Source organism: Schistocerca cancellata, chromosome 3, assembly GCF_023864275.1.
Source record: "Schistocerca cancellata isolate TAMUIC-IGC-003103 chromosome 3, iqSchCanc2.1, whole genome shotgun sequence".
Lineage (NCBI taxonomy): Eukaryota > Metazoa > Arthropoda > Insecta > Orthoptera > Acrididae > Schistocerca > Schistocerca cancellata.
The window spans coordinates 382,693,860-382,721,325 of record NC_064628.1 but is presented as its reverse complement, the minus strand read 5'-3'; the positions used below and the strand labels follow the sequence as shown (position 1 = coordinate 382,721,325).

The 27,466-nt window shown below is 40.2% G+C and overlaps 1 protein-coding gene across 2 annotated transcripts in view; it reads left to right on the top strand.

The window, feature by feature from the left end:
• Positions 1-27,466, top strand: part of LOC126176722 (aspartate aminotransferase, cytoplasmic-like) — a 99,340-nt gene that overhangs the window by 58,585 nt on the left and 13,289 nt on the right. For both annotated transcript variants that reach the window (XM_049923891.1, XM_049923890.1), the window contains exons 2-7: positions 14,690-14,871; positions 26,009-26,117; positions 26,337-26,554; positions 26,688-26,838; positions 26,925-27,090; positions 27,181-27,323. In XM_049923891.1, coding sequence (XP_049779848.1) covers positions 14,690-14,871; positions 26,009-26,117; positions 26,337-26,554; positions 26,688-26,838; positions 26,925-27,090; positions 27,181-27,323 — 969 coding nt within the window. The remainder of the gene's footprint in view (positions 1-14,689; positions 14,872-26,008; positions 26,118-26,336; positions 26,555-26,687; positions 26,839-26,924; positions 27,091-27,180; positions 27,324-27,466) is intronic.

Sequence of the window (27,466 nt, the reverse complement as noted above, 5' to 3'; positions counted from 1 at the left end):
AGGAAGAACAAACCCGTAATGTTTGAATACAGCATTAGTGGTGTTCTGCTTGACACAGTCACATTGCTTAGAGATCTGTGCATAACATTGAAAAGCAATATGAAATGGAATGAGCATGTAAAGATTATAGTAGGGACACCAAGTAGATGATGTTGGTTTATTGGGAGAATTTTAGGAAAGTGTCATTCATCTGTATAGGATACTGCATATAGGGCACTAGTATAACCTATTGTTGAGTATTGTTCCAAGTGTTTCGGATATGTTCCAGGTCAGATTAAAGGAAGACACTGAAGTAATTCGGAGGGGGGCTGCTAGATTTTTTACTGGCAGGTTCAAACAACATGCAGGTATTACAGAGATGCTTTGGGAGCTCAAATGGGAATCACTGGAGGTAAGGCAATATTATTTTCAAGCAGAAATAATGAGAAAATTTAGGGAGAAACAGCATTTGAGGCTGACTGCAGAACAATTCTACTGCCACCAATATTCATTTAACACAAGGACCCTGAAGACAAGATTGGAGAGGTTAGGACTCATTTGGAGGTATATAGATATTCATTTTCCCCACTGTATTTGTGAGTGGAACAGGAAAGGAACTGATTAGTAGGGGTACAGAGTACCCTCCACCAGGCACCACATCGTGACTTGTGAGTGTGTATGTAGATGTAGACAAAGATACAAACCAATAAACCACAACATAATGTAACTCCTTCACAAAAGTACCACTGAAGTTCCATTATGCAGTACAAAAGGCATGAATAATGTGACTGGACTGTGTATATTCCTAGGCTCCTCACTTAGTACTGGTTTCTGAAGCTTTGAAAGTAATCTTTTACAGGACAGCTGGTATCTATCTTCAAGCATCTTATAAGGGTAATGTGTACACTCATTCTTAACCTAGGTGATTTACTTTCTTTCTTTTTTCCCACCAGTAATCTTCTTTCAGCTGTTGCATGGTTGGTTTGTCTTGGGCACTGTTGTTTCACAGAACTACAATGCCAGTTTTGAGAGTTAAGCACTTGGTTGATTTGCAAAATTAGTCAGCAGCTTGTATTCAAATTAAATGCATAACTTATGGGACATATGTGTAATGAGAAGTGAGAAGTGTTGGAAGATATTGTAGAGTGACAGAATTTATAGTATTTACTTCAGATTTTACTGTCATAAGAGTGTGGAATGATGATAAACTGGAGTTTTACCACTTACAGCTGGATTTTGTGATCATTAAGAGAAGCAAACTTTAAATTAATTGATATGAGCTTATAGCTGAAGTTATATTTTTAGTAAGTGACTAATTTGTGTGAAAATACAGTAATGATTTTCATGTCAAGTGTGTGTCACTTCAACTTTTGACAGGTGGTCACAAAGTTTTAATAATCATCTCAAAAACATCAAGCTGCAGTCATGAATCTAAGTAGTAGTGCTAGTCCTTCTTTGTGCACTGTTCCTTCAATCTGATAACTTTTCCACAACAATGGATGACTTGTCACAGACTTAAATGGTAGAAGTCTGCATTCTTGGTTGTCCAAGGAAAACATCACCTGAGAAATCACCTCATCATTATTCCAGAAATGCCTGCTTTGCAATGACTTTTTCATCTGAAGAAATAAGAAGTCACTGGGTACCTTGTTAGGAGGTCACAGAGGATGAGATAAAATTTGTTACTCCGAAGAAGCAGCATGTGTGACTGTGTTCAGAGTAGAAAGAGCTGAGGTGTTGTGGTGGAGAAAAAATATTCCATTTGACAACTTGTAATGTATTCACCTGAATCCTAATTTTTGCAATGGTTTTACTAGTTAAGTGAATAGTAAAAAAGTACAATGTCTCAATGAAAAAGAGCACCCTGTCTTGGGAGTTAGCCAAGCTACATGGGCGCACAATCATTCTCTGACTCACACCCACCTGTTTGAGTCAATGAGTTGTGAGTTCATCAACACTGCAGCCTGTAAAGCTCACCAGATTTGCTTTCACAGCACAAGATGCAGTGCACTGTGGTCCTTCTGGTGATTTGCCTGTACACACTGAATGAAATAACAGGCCAGGCAAGCCTTTGGCTGGATAGCAAATAAATATCAAACTTACCTGCTAAAGGGAGACTGTATTGTTTAGGCCCTGTGACCTGTAATTAAGTCAGTGTACATAAGTATCATATTCACAATCAAACTGATATACATTAACACTAGAATGCAAGGTGCCTTCATGGATGCCACTAACTTGGAGTAAGGAAAATGACATCAGTTTCTGATTGTCATGAGACTGTCACAGGACATGTTCAATTTGCTGTCCACTTTTTTCTGCTGCAAGGTGAAATTGAGAAAGAGTATGTTCCACAACAGATCGTAGTGTCTTGGGGCTCACATTCAGAATGTGTTACTTGGTAGATGTCTCCAATTCAACCACATTCATAACTGGAGCATTGAACACAACATCTTTCCAATAACCCCACAGCCAGAAGTCAAAGAGGGTAAGATCAGATGATCTGGATGCTCAGGCAGTAGAGAAATGATGGCTGATAATTCTAGAATTTCCAAAACGCCTCTGTAGTAGCGACTTCACTGGCTGCACAATGTGTGGAGCAGCACCATCTTGCATGAAAATGATCTTCCCCATGCATCTAAACTGTTGAAGGGTTGGAATGGCATTGGTGCACAAAATACACTCACGGCATTTACGAATGATGATACAGGTAACAGGACTCAACTCCTTAAAAAAATGTGGCTCTACAGTGAATGATGCCATCAGCTCACACCATAAAGTCACTTTTGCAGAATGAAGTGTCACCGTTCAATGAGTGTGCTGATTTTCTGTTACCCATGTTCTGCGTACTGACATGTCCTTGGAAATGGAAATGGGCTTTCTCTGTCCACAGAATGTTCCACAGCCATTCTTTGTCCACTTCCATGCAAACAAGAAATTCCAGAGTGAATGTTTGTCTTACTGGAAGGTCAGCAGCAAGCAACTCCTGAACATGTCTGATTTTGTATAGATAGCAATGCAGGATGATTTGTGATATTTTATGCACCATGCTCACAGGCATGTGCAATGTTTTGGCAATTCCCCATTCACTGCAAGTTTACACTGCACCACCTCCTGCAATGCTGTGGCCACATCTTCAACATACATTGGATCAACTGCTTTTCTCTCTGTTCCACATTGCACTTTGTACGAACCTGTCTTTTTGAATTTTGTAATTATTTTCTCCAGACCCTTAGCAGACATTGGGTCAATGCTTTTTTACATGCCCTTGGGTGTCCAGCAGTTCTCCAGAGCTACTGGCACACAGTCACAGCTCTTTGAAAAGAGCTTTATCAGTGATCTTCTTGGAGACAGGCATGTTGGGTACCTCAGACACAAAGTGAGGAATAGCTGTGTGTTGTGTGTCTATTGGTGTGCATATTCTGATGCTTACAGCGCCATTTCTTGCTCAAATTTTCGTGGATTTTTTCCCATGATGTTTCCCACAGCACCAACAATATGCTGTTCAAATTTGACCTCAGTTTGAGCAGTGGTTCTCTTTTCTCTTTCTTCAGTGTTTTGAAACTGTAACTTCAATTATGGACACCCCATATCTCAACCTTAAACAACAGTGGGAAATAAATACCTAGGCAAGCAGTACTCACAAACATTCAGTGATGGCTATGCCTAAACACCAGAATACTGAAATATTGCCTGGCACCATTCGTCAAAGAATTCTCCCTACCTACCTTTACACATTCAGTCATGATTGTAAGGCCAACTGTGATTTCTAAAACAACACTGAGAATATCTGCTGTGGGTTGGTTAGCATAGTGATCACTGCCAGGCTGTAAGAAAATGGCAGCTGATAATCCTAGCATATCCGAAACAGCACTTCAGAAGCTACTTAACTGGATTGTGGAGGTGCACCATCCTGCATAAAAATGATCCCATCCATGCATCCACACTGTAGGAGAGCTGGAATGATGTAGGTTGCTCAAAAGACACTCATAGTGCTTACCAGTGATGATACAGGTAACTGGACCAGAAGCTCCCATCTCTGGCCCTGTGATAAATGATGCCGTAAACCTGCACCACACAGTGACCTTTTCAGGATGATGTGGTACTGGTTGATTTGTGTGTGAATTTTCCATTGCCCATATTCAACAATTCTGTGTATTGACATATCCTGTCATATGGAAGTGGGCTTTGTGATCTTAATGCATGTGACATTTGGTTGTGAGGCTATCTGAAAGATATTGTGCTCAGAGTTCTGACTGCAAACTTAGCTGCATTGAAGGCATGCATTGCACAACAAAAACCTTATTACTGACTGCACTGCACAACTCCCAGGATTTTCAATGGTGGTGCACATTTAAAACTTTTATTGTGAAATAATGGGAAATGACATGAACCTCACATGGGCATGACTGGATGCTCATTGAAAGAACATAAACTCTGATAGCAAAATGGCTATGCTAGCTCAGATCATTGTTGTTGCAGGCAGAAATGGTATGTACTTTCTGGATAGCCCTCATAATATTCAGTAATAACCAGGGCCTGCAAAATGAAAATCACTTTGTCTCAAGCTTCTCATGGCATTTTGTCATAACTGACTCCTGCAGCCTCACCAGGAGATTTCATTAGTATGCCCCTTTGACGGTTCTTCCCTTACAAGGACAGTCTGTCAGCACCACCCCATGGCAATCCCACAAAACACATTGAATTGCCTTACCATATAATAGTTGACTCTTTGCCTTTTTTTGGCAGTGGGGAATCCAAATGTAAACAGCTTGCTATGATTATATGTCTCAGGATTATAGTAGTAGAACCAGATCTCACCAGTGTTGATTAAGCTACTAAACAAGTCATCTAAATTGGTCTGACACAACTGTAACACTTCCACTGCAGCCTTTGTTTGACAGGCTTTTTGAATGGAGATATACTGTCATGGAATGCTACTGATTTTCAGTTTTTCACTTATTGCCTCGATGGAGGTCTGCTGATCTTTGAGCACCGAGGCCTCCACTTGTCTAGTGATTCCTAGTTCTCCACAGAGAGATTTTCTGTTGGTTTGTTCTTCATCATACGGACATGCCCGACCACACTGAAAGCATCTGTCCAAACTAATCACTGAGTTATATGATAGTGAATTGCTGCCACAGAAACTTAGCATGCATTGCTGCAGCATTGTTCTCTAGCAAATGCAGACAATAATTATCACACAATATCCCACTTAATCATTGGGCTCCTCCACTTTCTTTTTGCTCGTCTGGCTGTGTGCTACCAAACTGAAGTGCAGAGATTTTAACATGCACCAGGACTGCAGACACATACCTTGAAACAAACTACAGAAATTATTCACTATCCTACTGGTAATAGAGCAGATGGGAATACTCCAACACTTGGTTAAAACTGACTTTATTCACTGAACTATGTCATTAATATGAACAATAACTACCATGTGTATCACCCAGACAGAAAACCAAAGTTCACTGTTCAGGCAGAGTAACATGCTTCATTGATTGATCATTGTTCATTGTTGGTGGTGGTTGCCACTCCCCCAGTAATGCAGAGCATGATGGAAGCAAGTCTAAAGTGGCACTGGAGCATATCGGGGTTGAGATGAGAGGGAGTCCATTGATACTGACCTTCTGTGGGAGGAAGTTTGTGTGACCAAACATGTGATAGCAGATCCTGGAGGAGGGTATGGTTTGACCGTTTCTCAGTGGATCACTGTTTTTGTGGGCATGGACCCCAGAGACAACATAGTCATGTATCCACTAAGGGGACACAGGTGACAGCCCACACATGAGAGCAGAGTTTTGGGAAGGCCAAAGGAACAGGCAAGGTGATGCTGAGATGCCCACCAATGTCAACAATGGCAATGGGATCTTTGTCTGCATCCAGGAGTATCTGGAATGAACACAGAAGTGTCACATGCAACGTGGTAGCCTCATCGCAGTTGGAAGGTGATGTACCAATGTGAAGACGGTGTTGTGGTCCTCGATGTGATGGTCAGATATGTCAATAGTGAATGCCACGTGTGTGTTGGGTGGTGGCAGAGTGAGCATGGGTTGATCAACTGGAACACTGACATTATCAGTGGGAAGGTGGGGAGGGGGGGGGGGGGGCTGGGCTAGAGTCAACTTCAACAGAAGAGAAGACAGAAAACAGGGGAGAACGATCATCACAAGCTAGTGAAGATCTTTCACACAACACTGGTACATGCCTGCAGGTGAGTCATCATCCAAAGGCCAAGCAGGCTTTTTGACCCTGTTGACTGAAAAGGTCTGTTGTTTACCATTCTGTAAAATGTCCATAATATTGTTTACCCTGGCTAACACCCAATGAGGGCCTGAGCAGGGAGGCTGTAGTGTTTACCACATGGTGTTGTCACACAGCATAATAAATTCAGAATGAGGCAGCTCACTGTGAACGAAATCTCAGGATGCTGAATGTGGCCAATGTGTAGGCATACACACCTTGGGAAATGTGCAATCTAACATACTCAACCAGACCAGGAAGCTCAGGTGGATGTGAATATTGCATGAACTCAGAAGGTAGCATGAGGGGCTTACTGTAAAGAACCTGTGTGGTTGAAGCCCTTAAATCTTCTTTGAATGCCGAACAAATGCCGAGCAAGACACAGTGTAATGTCTCAGTCCAGATTCCTCATGGCACATGAGGGTCACTTTAAACATGCACTGCTAACATTCACTGAGTCCATTGCTCTGGGGACGGTCAGCGGTGATATGGAACTTGTCAGTGCTGACACTTTCAAAGAAAGCTGGGACTCAAATTGGTGGCCCTTGTCAGTCATAACTGATGAGGGGCAGCCAAATTGTGCAATAAACATACTGACAAGTGTGTTTGTGACAGTATATGACAAGTGTGTTTGCGACAGTATCAGCAGTAATTTCTGTGAGTGGTACGCCTTCGACCTAGTCACTCTATTGATGGCCTTAATTATGTAGCAGTATCCCTCAGACAAGGAAAGGGGGCCAATGATGTCAAGGTGGATGTGATGCAATCACTCTTTCCGTATTCCAAATTTGACTAGTGGAGGTGGTTATGATGGCCAACCTCACTCTGTTGACTGGGAATACACAAATGACTCCATGTCTGGCAGTCTTTCTTTACATTTGGCAGAAGAAGTCATGGGACATTTGGAGGCCTTAATAATGGGATGTGCAAGGTCATGTATGGCTGAAAACACCTTCCTCTGAAGAACAGCTGGAACAAGCTGGTGCAGGCTACCCATGGACATGACATGTCACACACAATTGGGGTAGCTGGATCTGGTAGACATTGAAGAACCACTGTAAGGTTTGCATCCGTATCTTGTTCCAGTTCCTGTATTTCCTTATCCTCTGCCTGCAGTTGAGCCTGTAGTCACCACACAGCTGAAATGAAAAGTCTTTCTTTGGTATCAAGTGAATAGGGGTGATTAATTGCTTTCTGAAGGGCAAATAATGCCCATCTGAAGGAGTTCATGGAACACTTATGTCACATGATTTGTGAAGTTTTATAGGTCATCTGTAGTACTGATCTAATGTCATGTGCCACTCATTACTGTGTCTGCTTTACCATGGCATAACCGCAGAGAAGGGGTGTGGGTGCTGTACCTGGAGATAACACTGTCACTAATGTTAGATATTGAGAGCTACAGGTCAGGATGATGTTGAACAGTTGCCAAGGTAAGTTCTCCACCAGATGACAGCTGCAAAGATTTGAGCCAATGGAGTAGGTATTGTGTGAGTACCAGTTCTTCTGAAGCAGCATCTGTTGGGTGTTTTGTCTCTTCCTTTTGCATGTGGAGAGCATCAATCTAGAAGCATTTGGTGGTAAGGTCAATGAGTGAGGAGGCCAGCCATGTCAATAGAGAGGCAGCCGGAGAGAGTGGATTAGAGAGAGTCTGTTTTGCAGCCAGCACACATGATTCGAGTGCTCATCTTGTGATGAAGTGAAGACATCGTTTGCACATCTGGGGAGAGGTCAAAAAACTGTAGGAAGTAAATAACGAGGGGACAGGGCCATTAACATCAATAATGTGGAAGGTACATTTTAATTACATGCCAGGAAACATTTAGATTGGTAGTTTGACCACACACTGTACCAAGATGTCAGTCTTGTTCAGCGCACATAAGGAGAGTTACACCGGCGAAGTATGTGTATGGGGTGGGGCAATGGACATTGGTATGATGATCGTGTGAGCACCTGTGCCCCCTAGAAGCTGGTGATGGGATAAGGTGTCCCATACATATAGTCATCCAAGTTAGGATGTGGAGTCATCAGACCAAAGTATTGTGTGGCACCCATCCTTGTTGTTGCAGGACATGGTGCCTAAACTGGACCACACGAGGCACTTGTCTATGTGTAAAGTGGTCTTCAGTTCCTTGCCACATCCCCGAATGTGCTGTGAAACCAGCTAAGAGGGTAAACTGGGTGCAGAGTGGGTTGAGTACTGGCTGTGCCAGCAGTTATAGCCTGTTGAATTTGCCTGGGGCGGTCGGATTGTAACGAAGCAAGCTGGGATATTTTTACTTCCCACCTTGTTTCGCCATCTGACTCTTTAAAAATCTATTTTTTCAGTTTTAACTAATTATCATTAACATACATGGGTATACTCTGCATTTTCGTAAAAGAGAAAGGTTGGACCTCAGTTTTGAAGAATATAATAACAGATCTAATTTTGTGCTTAGTTTTATGCATGTAATTGATTTTCTAATTTATTTTGACTATTCCTAGTTAGCATCTTTTGTTATAGGGTGAAATCAGTAATTGTTTTGCAACTTAAATTCTATTGTTGCCTTATAAACAAATATAAATCTGTACTAATTATAAACATTTGGAGGAACAACTAATAGCATTCTTAAAGGATTTATTTGGCTCTATTCAAAAACACGTTAGCAAATTTTTCAATATATTCAGTTAATTTGATGAGTTAAGTTTTTAATTGTAATTTCTGTAAATTTAACTTTGAACAATGTGTAGTTTCAGTACCTATTATTGTGAGGATATATAAGGACCCAATTTTTGGTCATGAGACAGTCAATCCACAGCCGAGTTTCAGACAAGAAACTTGTGTTGGTTAGAACAACAACAATTCATCAACTTAACTGTGAAATAAATGTAACACAATTAGGCTGTGTGTTAAAACAATGACAGTGTCTGTTCCATACGTACCTGATTGTTCTGAAAGAACTGTGAATTACGTGGTTATGTTTTTTATTGCTCATAGATGTTCAATAGTAAACTATTATAGCAGTATGTGGATGTTCGCCTGAAAACTATTAATGAGGCTTATCAAAGGTTAAACAATAGAGCAGTGGCCATATTAAATGTGTATATGGAGGGTTGTGAACAGTGAAAGTAAAATACTGTGAAATGCAACTGTGCATCTGTTGGTTACATTGTTTACAGTAGACAGTATTACTCTTCCACCCCCTGTTTTGTGAGCCAGTATCACAATGAAGTACATCAACGCTGAGGACAATCAACAAAGAAATAAAGCAGGTGAACCGTCACAGCGTGATGTGTCAGGAAAAGTTGGAAAGGCTCGGCAAGCACATAGCGAGAAGTATTGGCACTCTCTACCAGTTGGTTGTGATTTGTGCAGACATGTTGTACCTGCTCTGGCCTGACCTCTGCTACCCAGTGGCAGAAGAGTGGAATCATTTTTGCCACCTGCAAAAATCTTTGGCTCAATTATCATCAGAATTATACAATGATGTCAGATAATATTGTATACCTCATCAGCCAGCCAGAGTTTAATGTCCAAGAGGTCAGCTGCATGTGATAAAAGTTGTAATTGTAGCCACTGAAGTAGCTTCACCAACCAAAGTGTGTATAAGGTGAGTACCAGCATGTATGTGGTCCCACCTGTGTACGCAGGCAATGCTGTAGTTATGATGGAGATCTGTTTTCCAAATTTTCCTCATGGATTGTGTGGTGAATGGTGTCTGCAGGGAGGTGGGAGAAGCATTCAGTGATGATGGCTTTGGTGGTGTCTTATTTACAAAATGCTACTAGATTCAGGAGATCACTAATTAGGTCTGTGCAGTCATGTAAGTGACTAACCAGACACATCAACAGCATGTCATCATCGATGATTCCATGGACATCCAGAAGGCTATCCACAAGCGTGAACCATGCTGTCTGGCTGTACTTCTGCAGCTGTAGTAATTTGGAAACCAGTCAGCTAGTATGTTGTGGGATGACCGGCAGAAGTGAAGAACAAGTCAGCAGGAGCTGAGGAGAAGGGGCATCCAGTGCACTGGAGGCGAAATCTCAGTTGAAATGGCCCAACGTATTGCTGTCCTCCTGTGGTATATTACCCGAAATCCACATAGAGGTGACGAAATGATGACCACACATGCTGCATGATGCAGTAGGCACAGATACATGGGCAACTGGCATGGCAGATTTGACTGTGGTCATTGGGAAATGATACAGAACTTGTCTGAGAAATAAAATTGGCTATCATGAAACAATGTGCGACACTAGAGGTAGGACATTTTCAGTTTCATACTGGCAGCATGAATCCGCCATGTTAGTGTGAGAAACATCCACAAAACATTGGGGGGGCACAGATTTGTGCACGAAATGTCATTGTCCAGAGTAGTCGGCATGGTTCTGTACTTTGTGTGCTCTGGGCATGCATGTGTGTATGTATGTTCACCTTGTATGGTTCCCATCACTGCTGTCTGTGGGAGGTTATGTTGACCATGTGGTGTACACAACCTGCCTGAGGAACCGAATCACTTGCGGAAGTGTCATTAGACATAATCAGCTGTTGTGCCACTGTTCTCACTGTGCAAAAAGATAAATGGTCTATGTTGAACTGTGTCACATAACTGCACACAATATAGACTATACTGAATAAACTTGACTTGGGGCCAACACTGTAAAATTATTCACTAAGAGACAGGAATAGTCTGTTGTGTACAGCTTCTTACACAATGGTAAGGAGAGGTGTGCTACAGAGTGATGCAGCAACTGTCATTGCAGGAAAGCTGGACAGGAGCAGAAATGATTAGTGAACAAGTTAACACAGCAAACAGGTTTACTTTAACTTGTTTTTCTCCAAGCAAATGAAGATTCATTACAAAGAAATGATTAAGGGAGAGAGTCTAGCTATCACAATGTCCATTAGGAAAAAGCTCATTGTACTGAAGCATGATTGGTGGAGTTGACACCATGACTAAGTGGCATTTGTTTAGCATCGTGTAGTGAAGTGACTGAGTGCGAGTGGGTGAGTCACTGCTGCTGCTGGCTATCCAATATTGCGGCAGCAGAAGGTTCACGTGTCCACCGCTTGTGGTCTAGTGGCTAGCGTTGCTGCTACTGGATTATGGGGTCCCAGGTTTGATTCCCAGTCAGGTTGGGGATTTTCTCTGCCTGGGGACTGGGTGTTTGTGTTGTTGTCCTCCTCCTCCTCATCATTTATTACAGAGACTAGATTGGACTGTGAAAATAATTGGACTGTGTAAAAATTGGGGCTTTGTATGGGTGCTGATGAATGTGCAGTTGAGTGCCCCCCAAACTAAAGATCATCATCATCAGAAGGTGAACATGGTATGGAGCTGCTGGTGGTGTGCCTCAGTGGATGTGCTACTTTGGGTTCACTGGATCCTGCATGACTGCTATCAGCCTTGGATGGAAACTTCCCATTCCATTGCCAGCTGTGGAATGCCCATACAGTGATAGCAATACATGTCACCATCTACTCATTCACTTGAATACAGCTGACTTTATTCACCATTATTCACTGAACTATGTCATTAGTATAAATATAACAAGCATGTGTATCACCCAGACAGGAAATGAAAGCACACTGTTCATACAGAGCAACATGCTTCACAGGTTGGCCATTGCTTCATTGCTATCAAGTGATCACCACAAAACAAAAGATTAATTATGTAACTTTATATTTTTGAGGTGATAAAATTTTATAACAACTTTTCCAACTAAAAATTGAGCTCATGCTCTGTGAATAAATTCAAAATACAGTAGTCAGGCTTATGTTACAAACTTTCCTCATTTCAAGTCTTCTGGTAATATAGTACAGAATTTTGTTTTGGTATTTTAAATGTGATCATATTTCTTAGTAGAAGAAGAATGTATTAGCCGAGATCACTACAAAAAACTTTATTGTTGGTAACCTGTTTCAGTAAAATGAAGTTACCATCTTCAGAACTTCATAAAGGTTATTACAAACATGTTGTACCAGCTACACATTGGCACAAGATGTTTGTAACAACCTTTATGAAGATCTGAAGATGGTAACTTAGCTTTACTGAAACCTGTTATCAACAATAATGATTTTTTTAGTGATCTTGGATATGAAGTTCTTCTTCTCCTAAGTAATCACTACAGATCACCCCTTTAAGGTTGATATGAATAAAATAAGTGATCATATTTTTTTTGGACACACGGGACATTGTTAGATGGAAATATGATGAACAGTTGTGTGACTCTCTACAAGAGATTTTTTTCTATGGCTGAAACTGACAAAGTCTAATAGAATTTGTGAAATGAAGCTCAAAGTCTCCTAATTCAGGTTTTTTGCTATTTCTATGATGCTCTACTACAAGTCAAACAAACCTGTGACCATCTGTGCTGCCCTCCTTGACTTATGTCCAATATTCCTTGTTGTCTTATTTGGTATGTGTTTCACACACTTAGCCAATATTCTAGGATGGGTAACACACATGTCTGTATACAAATTCCCTTCATAAATAAATAGTATTTTTCCCAGTATCTTACTGATGAAACAAAGTCTGCCACTTCCTTTACCTATTATTGATATTATGTGATCATTTGTATCAGCTAACTGATTCCATCTGTGACTCCTTGATATTATATGTATCACCTTGCTATTATGTTTTTGCACTTTCTGTAGTGTATAGTTTTTGATTTTTGAGTATTAAAGCATCTTATCAAATCCAATTACAATTTTGTTCAATTTGGTACCCCATATAATCATCCTTTGTTAATGTATGTTGGGGTGATTATGAGTCAAGAAGTATTCAGAAATAAAAGAAGAAAACTTCATCCACCTGATTCCCTTGACCAAAGGCTTTCAAGTTTATGAGAGAAACATGAGTGAGCTGTATTTTCAGAATCCATGTTGGTTAGCATAAAGGAAGTCATTCTGTTCAAGATACCTCACTATGTTTCAGCTTAGTCACATGTTCTATGATTTTACAATAGATAGATTTCAATCATATTAGACAGTTGTTTTGTTGACATTCCAGAGCTTGTTATCTGTACTTTCTTCCAAACACTGGACATAATTTTTTGTTTAGGATATACATGATAAACAACAGTAGCTCACCTGCAAATTCTACGAGGGCTACCCACAAAGTACATTACATTTCGGAATTAAAAATAAATAAAGTATTGGAATTTTTTTTATTATATACAGATGAAAGCCACACTTAAATACTACTTTTCTACATAGTTGCCATTTAAATTAAGGCACTTATCGTAGCGATGGATGAGCTTGGAAATTCCTCCATCGTAAAATTCAGCCACCTGCACCTTCAACCACGTGGTTACCTCTTCTTGAAGCTGTGCGTCGTCATCAAAATGCTGCATAGCCAACCACTTCTTCATTGCTGGGAATAAGTGTAAGTCGCTTGGTGCCAGGTTGGGACTGTATGGTGGATGAGGAAACAACTCCCACTTAAAAGATTTGAGAACTTCACGAGTGGAATTTGCCATGTGGGCCCGGGCGTTGTCATGAATCAGCAAGATTTTTGAGCCCAACTTTCCCCTGCGCTTGTTTTGTATTGCTCTTCTGAGGTTGTGCAGAGTTTGGCAATACCTTTGAGAGTTTATTGTAGTGCCTCTTTCCAGGAAATCCACAAAAATCACACCTTTTCTGTCCCAAAAGACAGTCATTACGTGGTTGAAGGCACAGGCGGGCGAATTTTACGACGAAGGAATTTCCAAGCTCGTCCATCGCTATGATAAGTGCCTTAATTTAAATGGCAACTATGTAGAAAAGTAGTATTTATGTGTGGCTTTCATCTGTATATAATTAACATTCACAGTTGTTAACATGGACAACCGTCAGCTGCATAATGGAATGACAACAGTGAAAATTTGTGCTGGACTGTGATTCGAACCCAGATTTCCTTCTTATCACAAGTGGTCGCTTTACCATTATCCAAGCTAACTCATAGCCATATCCAGACTCACATATATCAATAACCAAGTTTGGTCTGGCTGTGTGACATGATCAGATAGCCTAATGGTAAGCAATTGCCCATGATAAGTGCGAAATCCTGGTTTGTGTCTCAATCCGGCACAAATTTTCATTGTCGTCATTCCATTATACAGCTGATGGTTTTCCATATTCACAATTCATGTATTTCATGATGGCTGTATTTACTGCAGTGCCTGTTGCATTATACTTCTGAACAACATTGGCATTGCGATATCACATAAAAACACTAGCTAGCGATAAGTATAATAAAGAGTTATTGTTTCCAAAACAGCAAGTGGGCTATCTGGAAGGATATTTTGTAATACTGTTGTAGAGTACAAAAAAATGTTATGTGCTTGGTATGGACATAACTATATTATATGCTTAATGTTGATGATCTGTGTGAGACACTATACTACATTCCAATACAAATATGTCAATATTTTTACGTGCTGTTTTTAACAAGTTTACATTTTACTTTTATTTCAAAATGTCACAGAACTTATCGTTGTTTAGCTTACAAGGACAATGAAGGCAAGCCCTGGGTCTTACCAATAGTGCAAAGAATTGGAGAGAAAGTGGCTGCTGACAAAAGCCTGAACCGTGAATATCTAATGCTTCTTGGGATTGAGTCACTCAGTTCTGCTGCCACTAAACTCCTGTTGGGTGAAAAATCAAGAGCTGTTCTTGAAAACCGGGTATGGCAATACTGTCTACAATACTATTTTTGTATTTGCAATGTAGAACATATAAGATTGTTGGCAAATTATAATTTTCTCAATTCTTCTTCTGCTGTATTTATTTGTGTACTTTTTACATCCTGTCAGTTCTGAAATTATCATTATAATGGATATTTCTGGATGGAATAATATATGAAATAAGTGAAAGATGACCACTCATCTATAGCAGACTGACATGTGGTACATAGATATCTGTAGCAGAAAATAGGGTTCGCTAGCTATTACACTCAGTCTCTTCACATGCACAACTAAACAGACACTCAAACACTCACTGCTGCAGCAATTGTCATTTTGAAATTAGATGGTTTCATCTTCAGGTGTCTTTAAAAGATGCATAAATCAATCAAGATCTGCAAGTTGTGCTTTCTCATACATATGTAGGGTATACATTCTTCATCTGCATACACTGATAAGCCAAAACATTATGACCACTACCCTCCATGACACTGGATGCCACCTGATGGAGGAGAAGGCATGTGACATGGTAACAAAAGAATGTAAGCAGATCAGACGTAGATCAGGGATCACCCTAGTGAAGATATAGGCTGCAAAAGGGAAATCTGTTGAAATAAGTGAGTTAGACAAAGGACAGATTAATTTTACACAGAAACTGTGAATGATATCTCATAAATGGTGAAGCTAGTTGAATGTTCACAACCTACTGTCATAAGCATCTGTGGAAAGAGGTAAAAGGACAGTGAAATTACCACTATGTACTAAATGGTTGGACATCCACGACTCTTCACAGAATGTGGAGTTTAGAGGTTTGTCTGCTTTGTAAAGAAGGATAGATAATGATCCGTGGCATCTCTGCTAAAAGAGCACAATGCTGATGCAAGCACAAGTGCTTCAGAGCACATGGTTCAAGGTACATTGTTGAAAATGGACCTCCACAGCAGACCACCCATTATGTGATCACATGTTGACCCAATGACATCGTCAATTATGATTGCAGTGGGCATAAGACTATCAAGACTCAACCATCAATCAATGGAAACATGTTGGCTCTTCAGGTGAATTACATTTTTGCTAAATTAGGTCTGTGGTTGTCTCCACAAATGCTGTCATCAAGCTGAATGGTGCCTCAAAACCTGCAGCACACCATGGGAACAGGCTAGTGAGAGCAGTAATATTCTAAGAGAGACATTCTCCTGCACTCACGTGGTACCTGTGGTAGTAACTGAAGGCATGCTGCCAACTGTGAACCATCTGCATACTTTCATGCTTGATATCTTTACCACTGGTGATGTCATCTTTCAGCATTATAATTTCCTGTGTCTGAGAGCCAGAACTGTGATACAGTGGTTTGAGGAGCATTATAGTGAACTCAGGTTGCTGTCTCAGTGACCAGATTTGCCTGATATAAATCCTAAGGAACCTATCTAGGTTGCTATCGGGCACCATCACCACATACGCAAATCAGCAGCCCGTTATTTACACAAATTACATGACCTGTGCACAGAAACCTACTGCCATGTACCTCCAAAAACCTGGATCCTTGGTGTGCAGAATCAGTGATGTATTTCATTCCAAAGATGGACAAACCAGCAATTAAGCAGATGGTCATAATGTTTTGCTCATCACTGTATACCAACTTCACTTAAAAAACAGTATAACTGTGAAACTGCTGGAAAATCGACAGACAAGAGGTCTGTACAGGGGCAGTGTGCAGAAAGATATCTACCACAACATCTTAGTAAGCCGGGAATCAAACTTGACTATAAATAGGGAAGTGGCATCAACAATACCATGAAACCTCATTGGAGTGCACACATGTAACAGCAAGGGGAGAGTGTTGTACATTGGTTCGCATTTCAAACCTTTGCATCTAGCCAGCCCTGTAACAGAAGTTTCATGTGTTTTCATCTTCTGGCACTCATTTTGTATGTGCTGCAGTCTTTCTTCTGAAATTATAAAAATTAATCTGAAAAATTCAGGTTTTTACAAATGTCAAACCAGTTCCAAGACATAACATTGACAGGTATCTAGGAACAAATATTTTATTGAAATTTAAAAGTACTACAATTGAGAAAACCTTGTCAATACTGTATTTAATCCTCTATCTGTTACATTATTACTATATTATACATCAATAATCAGTATCTGAAATCAAATTAAGCACAAGTATTATCAAAAACTAGTTACAAGTTCAATGCTTGCAGTGTTGGAAATTAACACAGATTTCCATTTTCAGTACAGGTAAAATGGTTAAGACATTAAAGAAATTCAGTCCATATGCATGTATCAGAAGTTCCATGGTAAAAGACCTTATGTTATTATTATTATTCCTTTCTTTTCTCAGACGTTATGTCTGGTCAAAAATGGAAAGTGACGCAGAGCTTGATCAAGCGTGACTTCCTTTTAACTGTACGGTATATGCTATATTGCATTTAGGAACTTTCGGGTAATTGAACATATATCAATAATTACGGATTTCTGTAGTTGTATATATAAGTTTGGATGTAGCTGTATTGCTTTGATGTACTGGTGGATATTGTGTGGTATGACTCCTGTAGTTGATAGTATAATTGGTATAATGTCAACTTTATCCTGATGCCACATGTCCTTGACTTCCTCAGCCAGTTGGATATATTTTTCAATTTTTTCTCCTGTTTGTTTGTATTTGTTGTATTGGGTATGGATATTTCGATTAGTTGTGTTAATTTCTTCTTTTTATTGGTGACTATGATGTCAGGTTTGTTATGTGGTGTTTATGTGGGAATGTGTTGTTTTATAAGTTTATGCTGTAAGGCAAGTTGTTGATGTATTATTTTTGCTACATTGTCATGTCTTCTGGGGTATTCTGTATTTGCTAGTATTGTACATCTGCTTGTGATGTGATCTACTGTTTCTATTTGTTGTTTGCGAAGTCTGCATTTATCTGATGTGGCATTGGGATCTTTAATAATATGCTTGCTGTAATATCTGATGTTTATTGTTTGATCCTGTATTGCAATCATGAATCCTTCCGTCTCACTGTATATATTGCCTTTTCTTAGCCATGTGTTGGATGCGTCTTGATCGATGTGTGGCTGTGTTAGATGATACGGGTGCTTGCCATGTAGTGTTTTCTTTTTCCAATTTACTTTCTTCATATCTGTTGATGTTATGTGATCTAGAGGGTTGTAGAAGTGGTTATGAAATTGCAGTGGTGTAGCCGATGTATTTATATGAGTGATTGCTTTGTGTATTTTGCTAGTTTCTGCTCGTTCTAGAAAGAATTTTCTTAAATAGTCTACCTGTCCATAATGTAGGTTTTTTATGTCGATAAATCCCCTTTCTCCTTCCTTTCTGCTTACTGTGAATCTTTCTGTTGCTGAATGTGTGTGATGTATTCTATATTTGTGGCATTGTGATCGTGTAAGTGTATTGAGTGCTTCTAGGTCTGTGTTACTCCATTTCACTACTCCAAATGAGTAGGTCAATATTGGTATAGCATAAGTATTTATAGCTTTTGTCTTGTTTCTTGCTGTCAATTCTGTTTTCAGTATTTTTGTTAGTCTTTGTCTATATTTTTCTTTTAGTTCTTCTTTAATATTTGTTAATTATTATCATTATTATTATTTCTATTTTTCTCAGACCTTAGGTCTTGTTATTATTATTATTATTATTATCTGCAAGATGCTGCATGACTGACAAAGTATGGCTTAACTGTCCACATGTTACACAAATATTTCTAAAACTGTATAGAATTTTCTTACCATATAAGAATAATTGATAATATATACCAAATAGCTGTAATATATTATACGGGAGTTAAACGTGAAAAAAAAGCTGTTGAAAATGGGGGAAACTGCTTATGGCAGTTGCTAGTATGCATTCCTTTGAATCGTTCTAAAATTAGTACCAGCCAAAAAACATGTTTTCCTAGGTACACTGTCCTCTATGCACAACACTCTCCCCTACAGGAAATGTCAACATTATATTCTGCTAGAATCCAGTTATAGAATATTTATTTTGTATAATCTAATTATAATGCATCATTTAACATTACAATATGTATGAAAACTAAATTGTTCTCAAAACATTCATTATAGGTTTGTAGGGATGTCATTGAAAGTGGAGATAATCCAATGGAGAACACAGATTGCACACCATAACATCTTTAATTTCACTCTATATCTTAGAACAACATACAACATCACAAGATAGGGAATTGTGGCAATAGAGGGTCACCCAAAGTCCTTCAGTTACAGATATTTAACACTGACTGTATTTTGTCACTTGTTTGTTGATCTGTGTCACTACATCAGTCACCTCCCCCCATTTTTTTAAAAAAAAAAAACCTTGGGCCCCAGCTATGTTGGGGAACTGGTGTTTTACAGTGCAGTCAGATCTCATAGTCTTTGGAATCAGAACTAGCGGCAGTTCCCACAGGTGACAACCAGTCAGAGTGTGGTACTATTGCATGGCACTGTCCAGGGGTGGCTAGCAGCATTGTGGATGGTACTGGAGCAGTCTCCTCTGCTGCCTTCACGTCTGAGAGTGCCAGCTGCAGCCACTTGATGGAAACCATTTTTCTCATCCCCAGTATTATATTTTAAAAGTGTGTGGTCCACACTACAGGCCACCATACTGTAGCATGAGTGGTGGGCAGACTGAGTCATCCTGCAACCAAATGAAAGGTATACTGAGAGCTCCTCGTGCATGAAGATGTTCCTGTGTCCATGTAACTGTGGCATGGAGGACGTACTTGGGTCATCTTTTCTCTGAGATGTTAACTGAACTTGGTGATGGAAGCTGGTGGGGGTAGGTCAGAAAGCTTGTTGGTAATTAGTTCCACTGACAGGCATCAGTTGCCTTATATGGGCTGTGCTGCTGAATGTTGTAGACCCTCTTCACTTGCCAAATGTGGGCCCAGCAGGATGAGAAGCACCTCTCCATCATACCTTTGCAGTGTAGAGGGCAGCCAGTGGTGGGAACACCTATAGTTTTAGGCTTTCCTGAAGTAAGGACCCCTGTTTACAAGTCTGGGTATTTTGACATTGTTGTCTCAATATACATATTCCTTACTGTCATTTATTGTTAACAATATTAGCTTATTCCCAAAAATAAGCAGCTTTCACTCAGTTAATACTCAGCAGAAATCCAATCTGGATTTGAATTGCACTTCCTTGGCTCTTGTGCAGAAAGGTGTGCAGTATACTGTTGCATCCATTTTCAATAAGCTACTGCTCAAATTCAAAAATCTTAGCAGTAATCCATGCACTTTCAAATCGAAACTGAAGAGTTTCCTCATGGGTCACTCCTTCTGTTCTGTCGAGTAGTTCCTTGAAAAATTCAGCTGATTCTTGTTGTATTGTTGATTGCGTTTACTTAAACTTATGGATTGACTTTTTTCGGGTTCATAAACATTTTATTTTTATCTGTTATTACTTTTATGTTGTAATTTCATTTACTGGCATGTTCCATGACCTTGGAGATTTGTTCCTCAATTTGATTCTATGGAACTTGATATATAAATAAATAATAAAATAAATGAACTGCCAGCTCTTGTTGGTCATGATGGTAAGTGGTGGGCTGAACCTTGCAATCCGTTCCCCTAAGATAGTCTTTGCTACTGTACCTGCTGCGATGTCTGTCACAAGTATGGCCTCCATCCAGTGGGCAAAGCAATTCAGTAAGGTTATCAGGTAACAGAAGCCACTGGAGTATGGAAGGGGACCAATCCATGTGGTCTACATGGATGTGCCCAAATCTGTCTGAATGTGCGATGAACGATCCTTGTGGGTCTAAGACATGGCTGCCAATTCTGCCCTGTTGATGTCCATCACACTGCTTTCCCATGTGTGGCAATCTCTGTCAACCCTGGGCTACACCACCTAACTATTCGTTAGTTTCTCCATAGCCCATACCCCCAGGTGTGCAAGATTATGGAAGGCCGAAAAAATGATTCTCCGGAATTTGTGCGGAATGTAGGCACACTGCTACACTGTGCCACATCCCACGACAGAGTTACATTTTCCAGTGATGATTTGACTCTCCATAATTGTAGACTTGAAAACTGTTGCTCCCATAGCATGTCTGACTCCCCTGTCCAGCACCTGGGCATGTGTGATGTGATTCCATCACATGGCCCTAGTACTGGCGAAATGTCTGAATAAACAGTTACCGATGATATTCATGCAGCCACTTACATGGCAGACATAATTGGTAAACTGAGAAATAAATTACACCTGCCTGATCTATCAAAAAAAAAAAAAAAATACTGTTGGGCATTCCTTTTTCAAACAGTGTGGTCACAGGGATGTGGTCCGTGAAAATCATGACCCCTATGCCTTCCATACACTTGTGGAAGTGCTTTACACCTGCATGTGCCATCAGTGTGCTCTTGGAGGGCAGTGCCTACCAGAACCTGGCTTGAATCCACTATAATAGCTGTCAGCATGTTTTTGTGTGGATGACTCAGTAGTACAGTTTGTATGACATATTCTTTCACTGACTGAAATGTGGCTATTGCTTCCTCACTCCAAGTCACCTTCCTAGTACCTGCCATGTGTTTTCACTTAAGCAATTGGCGAGAGGCGTGAGCAATGACACCACAAGAGGTAGGTGGCGTAGTTGAGCATACCTAAAATCTGTCATAGGTCCTTGAATTTCCTTGGTCATATCATTTCCTAAATCACTCTCTCTCTCTCATTCCACTAGAGGCAAAATGGCTGCTGTTGACATCTCAAACCCTAGGAACCTGACGTTACCCTAGCCAAAAACACACTTAGCTATGTTTATCATTACCCCTGCTTGTTGAAGTCATTCAAAAAGTAGTCATATACTTAGCATGCTGTGCCAGTTACTGAAAAAATATGAGGAAATTGTCCATATAACAACATGCCTGAGCTGTCAGGCATGAGAACATCCATGAGTGACTGGAAATGGTGTAGTACGTCTGCCCCAATGGCAGGTTTTCTGACGTAAACAGTTATGAAATTCCGTGTGATTGGATCCTGCAGACCTATGCTGATGAACAATCTCTTCTCAGCATATGCCAAAATGGATGTGTTATTAGTTGCCGTGATGTAGAAGGGAGTGTTAATACAGTCCGGTTGAAACTATTTACTTGGTAAAACACTTATGTTAGACCCAGTGATCCCTAAAAACTGTGATATTTTGTCAGTCATGAAGAGCCTCTTAAATTTTCTGTGAGTGGGTGAAACTGACCAGAAATGATCCATGGATGAGGATCTACATAGGACTGCCATAAAAACTCAGTTCTTCAAAGCTGAAGGTTTCATAGCCAGGAAAGGTGGTAATGTAGTTGCAGTGCATGTGTATTGTGTCTGTGCATGTGCATGTGACCAGTGGAAAAATGATGTTCTCCCCGTTTGCATGTGTGTCATCCTGCTACTCCTGTCCATTATGAGCCTGAAATCCCATTGTTGAAGATGTGCACAGAGAAGCAACTGTGCCAATGAATTGAGACGTCAATGTGGAATACAACACAGACATTTTTGAACATCATCCACCTGGGTGTGCACTATAAACAAAAGTGTGGGTATGAGACTCCTTAAAAATGAGCAAGGTGGTTGTGGCAGAAGGAGAGTGGCTTGAATGTTGAGCCAAGCCCTTTAGCAGCTGTTGGGTGAGTTCGGTTACTGGTGCAGGGCTGAGCAAGTGTGTGCTTTGTTGCGGAACCTGCAGTGATATCAGCACCAGCTGCTCATGTTGTTCTGGTGCCATCCGCCATCTAGTTCATCACAGTCCTGTTGTCTTCCCTGGCTTTGTTCTCCTGAGTACTGTGCTCTGTGTAGTGCTCCCACCTATGGTGCAAGTGCTTAAACTTCTAGGGCTAGTTGATCAGATGTAGGGGCCAATGCTTCACCTAGCACACTTACACCAGGTCAGAAGTTTCTGGTGGCTGCTGAAATACTTGGGCCTGAGCTGCTGGCAGAATGAATACTCTTGCACTATCCTTTTATGCTAGCCACCGTGTTTTCAGCTTTGTCTGCCAGCATATGTAGTGTAGCATTTTTATCCACTGTGAGGATAAGTCTCATGTTCTCTGGAAGACTGCTGAGCCGTATTATATGGAGGGACTGTTTGAAAAATGGGTCAGTACCACTAGCAAGTGCAGGTCGCAAAGTAGCTGGATGGTGGACATGTTTCCCAAGCCATCAATTACCACTAAGCTGCAGAACCTGTATTCTGGTGACTGTGCCAAGTACTCAGTTAGGCAGACCTTAAGTGCTGCATAACTAAGCATACATAAAGTACCTTTTGCAATGAGTCACAAGAACTTAAGTTGTATTACTGTTTCTTTTTGGAGCATCACCTGTGACCAGTGTTGTGAAAGAAGCAGCGACACTTTCTGCACAACCCACCCATCATTTTGCATGACAATGTGCAGGTGCATACAGCACAAGCTATGGCTGCTCTGTTCAGTTGATGGGACTGGGAAGTACTGTACCATCCACCATACTCCCAGGACTTAAGTCCTTGTGCCTTTGATTTGATTCTGTAGATGAAGGAACCACTTCATGGCATTCGCTTCAGAAGTATTCCAAGATTCGACAGGCAGTAGACTGCTCCATTCACAACATCAACAGAACAGGCTCTGCTAATGGTATACTACACCTTCCATATCACTGGCAACGGTTTCTACACAGTGCTGGTGACTACTTTGAAGGACAGTAACAGGTGTAAACATGTAACTCTTTTGTATCAGTTGTGAATAAATAGTTTCCACTATTTAAGTTCCAACCTTCATATTATGTGGTTGCTTTCTGGATTTGGTTGTGATATTTTTCTTGTTGTGAAATGGAATGTCTGGTTCAAATGTTGGTTCAACAACAGACAGAACTTCTCACAATCCTGGACAGGCTATGCCAATGTTGCTGTCTCCTACTATACCTCTGGCTGTGTTTCCTCCTCTGCTCCCACTGTTTGAAGAGGCAGCAGAATATTGGGAAGCACATGGACACCACCTACAGCAACATTTACATGCCTTCCATGGATTCGGAGGTATGTCATGCACTGTTTCACTCCTAGATTTCTCCCACCTCACATTAGATGTTGTGGCAGTGGGCCCCATTACCTTCTTTGTTGTCTTTTGACAGTTTATGCTTGCTATTGTCTTCCTATTATCACATGCTCACATGCTGTGGCTGTTAGGGTTGAATTCTACCAATGCAAGAAACAGCCCCATCAGTCTTATCATGCTTGGAACACAACTCTCTGTGGCCTTAGTCACAAGTGCTGTTTTGTTGTGTCCAAGTCAAAAGAATTGCACATGACAATGTGGTTTGCAATGTTGGTTGGTTTATGGGATTGAAGGGACCAGACTGCTACAGTCATCGGTCCCAGTTTGCAGTGTTATAATCCACTCCACCTCAGATAACAAAGTCCAGCAACAAGCCATACAATTGGGAAACCCTTCCCTCAATTAAGTGCTGTCCATTGCCCAGTTGTATGAGGTCTCACACACAACTAGTTGGCAGCAGGAAGCCATGGAGTGGCTGCACTGCTAGCTCTTGTCGCATCACCTGAAGTAAATATCAGACTGTGCGAGAAGCTGGCTGGGCTCGACTCTAGATAAGTTGCTGGCCGGCTGAGAGAATGCGCTCAACAACTTGCTGGAACACTTATTCCAAGACCTGCAGCTTACAACCAGGCTTCCCAAGCTGTGCAGTGTGGTGGCATCCATGGCTTGTTTCTTCAGCAGGGTATTATGAATGTCAGCTTCCCCTGCAGTTATATCCCAGCCTCTTCTCCATGCGTCCTATAGCTGCCAGTGCATTTCTAGCAAGCTAGCATCTGAGCTGACTCTCCACTGCAGCTGCCAGAGGTGCACCTCAAGATGGAGAGTGTAAGGGGTCAACCACCCCTTACGTATTGAGAACAATACATCTTTGCCTCACATAGGTCACAGTAGGTACTATGGATAGTCGAGCGCCAAGTGTATGAGAGAGTAGTCAGTGTTGAGACTCCAAGCAAGTAAGTTGTTGGCTGCTAAGTGAGCAGGGCAGATTTTGGCAGGATGTCCAACTGCGGTTACAATTTTTTAACTGCTGTGTGTGTCACCCAATGTCATGGGCCTGACCTCCAGAAAATATGTAAATGGCATTAGTTGAGTGATTTGTTGATGTGTTTAAGTGTTCATTTGTGTACTGTGATTATGCAACAACCGTGTCAGACACCAACAATTTGGATTGCAGTGAGGATTGTGCATTCAGTGTCATGAAGAATAATGGCATGTGGCGACATTAATAGGTGACCTGTCATGAGTTAGCCATTACTATTTTGTCAGATGAAGGGAGTAACTGCCTCATTCATGCTGTTTAGACAATAAAGAAAGAAAATTAACATCAAGAATGTAGTGATTATTGCTAACTGACATCCTAATTATCCTTATTGGATTTGATACAAGACAACTCCCATGCAAATATTAACCGATCAGCCTTCATCAGTTGCACATGGTCAAACTATTCTAAACTGGTAGGCTATAATCCACTAGTCAATAATGGTGGGTTTAATAAGGGAGTGTTTCAAGAGCAGCCATCCTGTTACAATGTTATACAGTTTTCATAACAATATCCAGTGTAGTGCCAGAGAATCATTCAAACAGTAAGGTAACTACTGCCAGTGACATAGAAATCACATATAGACCACAACGATAATATCAGAGAAATCATTGCACTTACCAGACGTATGTAGGATATTACCATTCCTTCATCATTTGCAAATAGGGAAATCAAGCGGACTAGTGAAAGACTTGCTGCTTTGGACTTAACAATATATGGAATACCATAAAATACATTACTGCCATTAAAGCAAAATTTGAATATTAAAAGTAGTCTTGAAGACAGGAGAGGGATATGTACTTAACAGCTATTTAATGATGCACAACCAGAGTAACTTAAGCTATTTATTTTTCAGCTGCTGGTAAGTAGACTTTATTCTTCTTTGTAAAATATTATTGACTATGATATTAATTATAAATAGCATCATTAACAATTGACTAAATGTTTTTCTCTTTCAAAGAGTTCAAAATATTTGTTATTAATTACTGTTACTTTTTTTAAAGTGGCAGTTACAGTAGCTGCCACTGTATTTTTTACTGGTTTTACACAAAAATAATTTTCCATTAAATCTTTTCAAGGCCTTTGGTGTGCATTCACTCAGTGGGACTGGGTCATTCAGAATTGGATCAGAGTTTCTGTCAAAAATACTAAACTTCAACATTGCTTATGTTCCCACTCCAACATGGGGTATGTTGTATTTGCCCTTCTAATGAGATTTTTATGATATATTTAGCCTTATTATTGGAATCATAAAAATTCTATTGAAAATATTTACTTTCTGTATAACATTTCTATATAAATTATTTCAAAAAAAAGTCAGTGACATGACTTGATATGTCACAATTAGAATCTTAGAAAACTGTTTTTTGAAAAACCAATTTGAATGAGGCCAAATCTGAATTTCAGATAATCATCAAAAAATTCTACAATTCTCTGGCTTTAGTGATATACGGCAGTACCGATACTGGGACAATGCAACAAGATCTTTGGATATTAATGGGCTGATAAGTGACCTTTCTACTGCACCAGAAAATTCTGTCATTGTGTTACATTTGTGTGCTCATAATCCAACTGGTTGTGATCCTACAAAGGAACAGTGGATTAAAATTGCTGATGTCATGCAGGTAAATATCAAGATTTTGCATTTAGATGAAATACAAAGTGCTTCAGGATTTATGACAAATGAAAGGGATGTTCTTTTCAATTTTTAAAAGTTTTTATTGTAAAGTGAACTATGATGCATTTTTATTCATGTAGGAAAACAAGCTCTTCCCTTTCTTTGATGGAGCTTATCTTGGCTTTGCATCTGGGGACGTGGATGAAGATGCTTGGCCTGTGAGATACTTTGAAGAGAGAGGTTTTGAACTGTTTTGTGCACAATCATTTTCAAAAAATTTTGGCCTATACAGTATGTGTTAAGCACAATCACTAGATGAGTATATAGTCTGCACATGGCTCTTAAAACCTAATACCTCTTTTATGTTGATATTTTAGGTGAAAGGGTTGGAAATCTGGCAGTAGTACCCAAAAACATCCAAGACAAATTAAAAATACAATCTCACTTGCACACTATCGTCAGAGCAATGTATCTGACTCCACCAGCTCATGGAGCTCGAGTAGTTGATCGTATACTTAATGACCCAGAGCTGACTAAAGAGTGGTTAGTAGATTTAATGGAAATGTGTAGTGTTTGTCAACAGATATAATGTAGTTCAAATCAGCTGTGTTCCATTTTGTGTTTGTGTTTCAGGAAAGAATGTTTGCAGACCATGAAAAAACGTTTGCAGAGCATTAGATCAGAGTTTAAGCTGTCTCTTGAAAGGCTAAAGACCCCAGGTAACTGGGACCACATAACTGAACATAAAGGAATGTTCTCTTACACTGGCCTCACAGGTACATCATTCACTCAGAATATGTTATCTCTGTTGAATACCTTTCTATGGCCCTTTTTTACTTATATTAACACACAGAATAAAAACTCAAGCAATGCTCAGCACATATTTACTGACCAGAAAATACTGAATGAGAGTTGCTAA